General features: G+C 72.7%; 1 protein-coding gene across 1 annotated transcript; it reads left to right on the top strand.

Moving 5' to 3' along the window:
- The first annotated feature begins 1,698 nt into the window (after positions 1-1,698).
- Positions 1,699-5,904, top strand: ASPNAT (aspartate N-acetyltransferase). The gene is made up of 3 exons (XM_087817183.1): positions 1,699-2,059; positions 3,288-3,452; positions 5,537-5,904. The coding sequence occupies exons 1-3, from the start codon at positions 1,699-1,701 to the stop codon at positions 5,902-5,904; spliced, it is 894 nt and encodes a 297-aa protein (XP_087673309.1).
- Positions 5,905-6,000: the final 96 nt, after the last annotated feature.

Genomic DNA, 6,000 nt, shown 5'->3' with positions numbered 1-6,000 from the left:
TTCTCGGGCCTCCCTGGACCAGGGGGCCGGAGCACTGGGCTCACCGGGGCATCCTGGCCTCTGGGGGCTTTCCCGGGACCTGTGGGGGCTGAAGGTGAGGTCGAACCACCTGGAGAGAGGGCTCGCTACAGACGCAGAACTGAAGAACCGCCAAGGCCGTGCGGGTGGGAGCCCGGGCCCCTCACCAAGGGTGACAAGGTGCTCCCCAAGTCCCCGATCTGCCCCTCAGAGCCCAGGGGCAAAGCCCAGCCTCCCCTCCCCTCTCTGAAGCCCGCGGCCCTCTAGGCACTCGGGGCGCCTCCCCAACTCCTGGTTTCTCCTCCCTGATCCCTGCGCGCCGCCGACTTGGCTGGACGCCTCCTGCCAGCCGTGTGCCAACCTCAGGACACTGCGGGTCTGGCCGAGGTCCGCGCTCAGGCGGCACGTGGAGGGGGCGCCCACGGACGCGGGGCCGCTCGGAGGTTTTCGGCGATTCCACGTCCGCTCGCCTGGAAGGTCACGGCCAGGCCCGACGTCCCGGCCGCTGGGACACTCGGTGCGCGGCGGTTCCCCGCCGGGCGCCCCTCCCCGGCCCCCGGGAGCCCCCAGGGCGCCTGCGGGGACTCGGGCCCGCACCCCCGGCCCCGGCCCCACCCGCGCAGCACCGTGAACTCGGCTCCGGCAGCCTCGTGAGGTCACCTCCGGGGGAGCTCGGGGCGCGGAGAGGGGGCGCGGAGCCGCGGGGGGCCGGCCTCGCCGAGGGGGCCTCGGGGGCTGCGCGCGCCCCGCCCTCCCCCTCCCCCCGGGCCCGCAGCGTCGGCGGGTCGGGCTCGCGGGCCCCGAGAGCTCGGCGACGCCCCCCTGCACCTGCACCGAGATCGCAGGGCGCATGCGCGGGCCGCGGCGGCGAGGCCGGGCCGGGAGGGGTCCTGCGGGCCCGCACCCCCGCCTCCCGCCACGGGCGTCCCGCGTCGGAGCCAGGGGGGCGCTGCGCTGCGAGCCGCGGACCTCGGCGCCCGCCCCGCTCGCGTCCCCGCGCCTCCAGCCGTGCGGCTCCGGGCGCACGCACCCAGGGGCGCCGGGCCGGGGGAGCTGGGTGCCCCCTCCCCGGGCGCCGCGTTCAGACAATGGGGCGGGAGATGGAGGCGCTTTGGTGACCGCGGCGGGCGCCGGAGGAAGCGGAGCGCGCGCAGCGGGACCCGAGCCCGGGCCCAGGTCCGGCGCTTCCAGGCCCGCGCGGGGCGGCGGCGGCGCGGGGCTGCGCAGCCCGGGGAGGCGCCCCCTCCGGGCGGGGCCCCCGGCACCCCGCGGGCTCGGCCGCCCGCCCCGCCCCGCCCCGCGCGCCCCGCTCCCCGCCCGGCGCGGCGCCCAAATGTGCCATCGGGCGGGCGCGGAGGCGGCGTCTGCTCCCACCCCTGGATCACATGGTGACCCTCGGCAGCCAATGCAGTGGACGCTAGGACCCTGCGGGACCCCGGGCGCCGCGACTGCACCGGCGCCGCCGCATTATAAATACTTCTCCAAAATGCGGCGCAGCTCCCAGCGCGCGCCCCGGCCGCCCGCCGCCTCCGCCCCGCGCCCCTGAGCCGCCGCCGCCGCCGCCGCCGCCGCCGCGGGTCCGAGGGCGCCGCGCCCTTGCCCTGGGCCCGGGCTGTGCCCGCCCGCAGCCGGCCCGCGCCCCGCGCCCCGCGCCCCGCGCCGCGCCGCCCGGCCGGGTGCATGCATTGTGAGCCTCCCGACATGGTCTGCGAGACGAAGATCGTGGCCGCCGAGGACCATGAGGCGCTGCCGGGGGCCAAGAAGGACGCGCTGCTCGCCGCCGCCGGCGCCATGTGGCCCCCGCTGCCCGCCGCGCCCCCGCCCGAGCCGCAGCCGCAGCCGCAGCCCCTGGCCCTGGGCGGCGCGGGGGGCGCGGGGCAGCCGGCGGGGCGCGGCGTGTGCATCCGCGAGTTCCGCGCGGCCGAGCAGCAGGCGGCGTGCCGCATCTTCTACGACGGCATCATGGAGCGCATCCCCAACACGGCCTTCCGCGGCCTGCGGCAGCACCCGCGCGCGCAGCTGCTCTGCGCCCTGCTCGCCGGTCAGTGCCGCCCTGCCGCAGCCCGGGGACGCGCCGGGACCCCCGCCGGGCGCGGCCTGCCCCCGACTCGGCCGGGGCGGGAAGCGGCCCCCGCCCCCTCGCACGCGCGGACACGCACCCGCGCGGCCCCGCTTTCCGCGGCGTCCGGGCTCGGGGCCAAGGCGAGCGGGGCGGGGGCGTGGGAACGAGCGCGGCCGGGGCCGGGGCCGGGGCCGGGGCCGGGGCGGGGGGAGCGGGGCTCTGCCCCGGGTCCCCGCCTGGCCGTCCCCCCGGGTCCCCGGTGGGGGCGAGGACGGCAGGTTAGCGCCGAGCGGGGCCGCGCGCCGCCGCCGTGACTATATTTAATCCGCGGGGCGGGGGAGGTGCCTCGGCGGCTCCAAGTGCTAATTTATGAGCGGAAGGCAGCCGGCTCCGGGGAGCGGGGGGCGGACCCGAGGGCGCCCAGCGAGGGGCCGCGGGCCCCCAGGGCGGGCAGGGGCGCCGAGGCCTTTGGAGCGCTTCTCCCCATTTCGCGGATGAGGAGCTCGAGGCGGGCGGGTGGGCAGCGCTGTCCCAAGGTCACGCAGCGGGGCGCCCGCGCTGCGGGCGCATCAGCCGGGCCGCTGGGGCAGGGCCGCGGGCCCGGGCCCTGCCCTGCCCTCCCCACCCCGGGGCTGTCCGGCGGGGCCTGGGGCGGGGGGCCTGGGCCCTCCCTCTGAAGGCACCCCCTCTTCCCGAGGGGAGTGGGCCGGCCGGCGGGAGCCTGGCCTGGCACCCCTTGGCTTCCCCGCAGGCCAGGTTGGCAGGAAGGTGGCAGAGCCTCCCCCAGCTGAGGAACCACCTGGGTGGTGGGCGAGGGCCCTGCCCGGAGGCCCTGCTGGTCAGTGCGGGCGGCCTGCCCAGAGGCACCGCTGTCCTCAGGACATTCAGCCGCCCGTGATGTCGCTGGGAGGGCAGCGCATCCTCACCTTGCGAAGTCTGATGACAGGGAAGAGGGGAAGGAGCGGCTAAGGTGACCGCTGCTCCTCCAGGGGAAGCGGCCTGGGCCACTTTGTCAGGGTCCCTCTGTGTGTCCCCAATGGGCTTATTCACTAGGGGCTGGTGCCCTGCGTGGCTGCCTCCTGTCCATCTCCCAGGGTGGCAGGCCTGGCCCACCTCCCCTCTCCTGTCCTCAGCCTCCCCTCGGCATCCCCCGTGCCCCCCTGTCCTCACCACCTCCCCCTGTTCTCACGAGCTCCTCTCCCCACAGTGCTCTGCTTCACCCTCACCCGCTCGCTGCTGCTGACGCTCCTGGTGCCGGCCGGGCTGCTGGGTTTGCGCTATTACTACAGCCGGAAGGTGATCCTCGCCTACCTGGACTGCGCCCTGCACACGGACATGGCTGACATCGAGCAGTACTACATGAAGCCCCCGGGTGAGTCTAGGGCCCCCAGGCTCCCCCGAGGGCAGAGCCACCCTCATCTCAGCAGCCTCAGGCCGGCCCAGGCCAGGGTGGGCCCCATGACTAGACTTCTGGGCAACTGAGGGCTCTGGCCAGGAGTTGGGGTGCAGTGGGCTGGTGGAGGCTGGGGGACAGAACTAGGTCCTTGGTGCTGACCCAGGGTCCCTGAGTGTCCACATGGGCCCGCCTGGCCCTGGGCCTGTCTTTCATCCTCTGAGGGCAGGGCGCTGAGTGCCCTGAGCTGGCCTCCGGCCGTGGTGCCTGGACTTGCTCTTCACGCCACCGGGTGCCCTGTCGCTGGCTCCTGCTGAGGGTGGGGTCTCTCACCTCTTATAGGTCCTTTCTGGTCCAGGGTCTTAAGTTTTCATCTCTACTTCTGGTCTCTGGGCCACTTCATGAGCCAGCTGGTCTTGCCCCAACCCCTGGCAAGGCCTCCTTAGAGGGAGGGGTCTGGACCTGCAGCCCCTGGGCGTCATTCTCTGTCTTCCAGGCTGGCCCCGGGGCAGGCCGGGTCCTGGGAGGCAGGGCCCTGCTCTTCTCCACGCCCAGAGCCGAGGACGGCTCCTTCATCTCTGCCCTCTGGGGTGTGCTAGAGGGTCCCCGGGCTGAGGAAAGGGGGCAGGATGGGCCCAAAGAGTTGTTTGGGGACTAGTAAGAGACTGGTGTCAGGGCAGGACAGGGGGGGGACAAGAGAGGCAAGGTGTCCCAGAGCAAGGGTGACCTTCCCTGGCCCTGCCAGCGCCTGTGCCCACCTGCTCCTCCTGTAGTGGCTGGCCCCACCCCCACCCCTGCAGCTGTGCAGCCGGCCTTGGGCACCTTTGGTTTTCCTTGACCCTTTCCCAGGCCCAGACAAAACATCTTAGCCTGGAGGAGCCCTAGCTTCTGCCTGGCTCTGCCTGTGATGGGACGGGCCAGAGGGCAAGAACCACCTGACTGGTGGCAGGGCCCAGGCCACAGGAGCTGAGGGGGCCTTCGCTCGGGGCCAGCTGTGCCACGCGGACCCCGCTCTCAGGCCTGTGCTTGCTGGGCTGCAGCCTCTCCGAGTGTGACATGGGGAGTGGGGCCCTGCTTGGCCCTCCTGAGACATCGGTGGGTCTGCAGCAAGACCATCGGGGGAGAGGATGTGCTGGATTCATGGAACTGCTTGTGCGGTCGGGAAACTGAGGCCTGGGGAGGGGCGAGTCTCCCAGGACTGTCCTGACCTTTGGGTGGGTGGGCAGGCCAGCCGGTGGGCAGTCAGGGGCAGCGTGCCCTCAGCTGAGCTCGGCTGCGTGTCAGGTCTCAGTGTGGCACTGGGCACTGCGGGCCCACAAGACAGCAGGGGACCCCCCGGGGCGGTGGAGGAGTGATGAGACTTCTGGGCAGGGCTCGGGCGCAGAACTTTCAGCAGGGAGAGTTTGGCCCCTCGAGGGAGCGTGAGGTGGGAAGACTCGGTGAGGGAGCCTGGAGCGGCCATAGCAAGGCCTGGCAGGCAGATATCCTCGGAGTGGGCACCCCTACCCCCAGCCGGTTCTCACTGTGTGTAGCCCCTGGGCCTTTGGTCGCCAGAGGTGACAGGCTCTCCCAGTGGCCTGTGCCCTGCAGTCCTCTGTCCTCTAGTCTTCATTCCCTCTCCCCTCCTTGCTGAGGCCTCACCCAGCCTTCCTGCCCTGCGTAGGCCATGGGCAGGGACAGCTGGCCTGGTCACCGGGCTGGCTGCCCAGGAGAGGCCAGGGTCAGTGGGGGGTGGTGCCCATGGCCATCCTGGCTCCCCACTTGGATTTCTCAAGTGTCCACAGACCTTGTCCTGAGCCTCCCCGAGGTCATGGGGCTCCCAAGCCCAGCAGCCTCGACCCAGGAGAGTGGAGGCTGCAGGGTTGGCACACCCACAGCCCCCAAGATCCCGTGGCCCTCAGGGTTGTGGCACCCACGGCCCCTCTGTGGCCATCCGTGGCTGTCCAGGCGTTTGGTTAGAGTTGCTGGGCGGGGGGGGCCCTATAGGCTGAGGGCTCCCAGGGCTCAGGGGCAGCTGTGCCACCCAGCAGAGCCAGCAGCCCTGACTGCCCTATCCCTTGCAGGCTCCTGCTTCTGGGTGGCCGTGCTGGACGGCAACGTGGTGGGCATCGTGGCAGCGCGTGCCCATGAGGCGGACAACGCCCTGGAGCTGCTGCGCATGTCCGTGGACTCCCGCTTCCGCGGCAAGGGCATTGCCAAGGCGCTGGGCCGCAAGGTGCTGGAGTTCGCGCTGGTGCACAACTACTCTGCGGTGGTGCTGGGCACGACGGCCGTCAAGGTGGCTGCCCACAAGCTCTACGAGTCCCTGGGCTTCAGACACATGGGCTCCAGTGACCACTACGTGCTGCCTGGCATGACCCTCTCGCTGGCCGAGCGCCTCTTCTTCCAGGTCCGCTACCACCGTTACCGCCTGCAGCTGCGTGAGGAGTGACCGCCGCCCGCCCGCCGCCTGGCCGCCCCATCCGCCTGTGCCCACCTGCCCGCCGCCCGGGCCTGCTTTCAGACGCTCACCTTGGCGTTTCTGTTG

The sequence above is a fragment of the Miniopterus natalensis genome, chromosome 1, assembly GCF_054644295.1.
Source record: "Miniopterus natalensis isolate mMinNat1 chromosome 1, mMinNat1.hap1, whole genome shotgun sequence".
Classification (NCBI taxonomy): Eukaryota; Metazoa; Chordata; class Mammalia; order Chiroptera; family Miniopteridae; genus Miniopterus; species Miniopterus natalensis.
The sequence above is the reverse complement of the archived record's forward strand: the minus strand, read 5'-3'. Positions and strand labels throughout refer to the sequence as shown.

Bases quoted from the DNA above. Each gene is read 5' to 3' on its own strand.
- ASPNAT (XM_087817183.1), top strand. From the start codon at position 1,699: ATGCATTGTGAGCCTCCCGACATGGTCTGCGAGACGAAGATCGTGGCC. The intron at 2,060-3,287 runs GTCAGTGCCGCC...CTCTCCCCACAG, and splicing joins GCTCTGCGCCCTGCTCGCCG to TGCTCTGCTTCACCCTCACC. The intron at 3,453-5,536 runs GTGAGTCTAGGG...TATCCCTTGCAG, and splicing joins GTACTACATGAAGCCCCCGG to GCTCCTGCTTCTGGGTGGCC.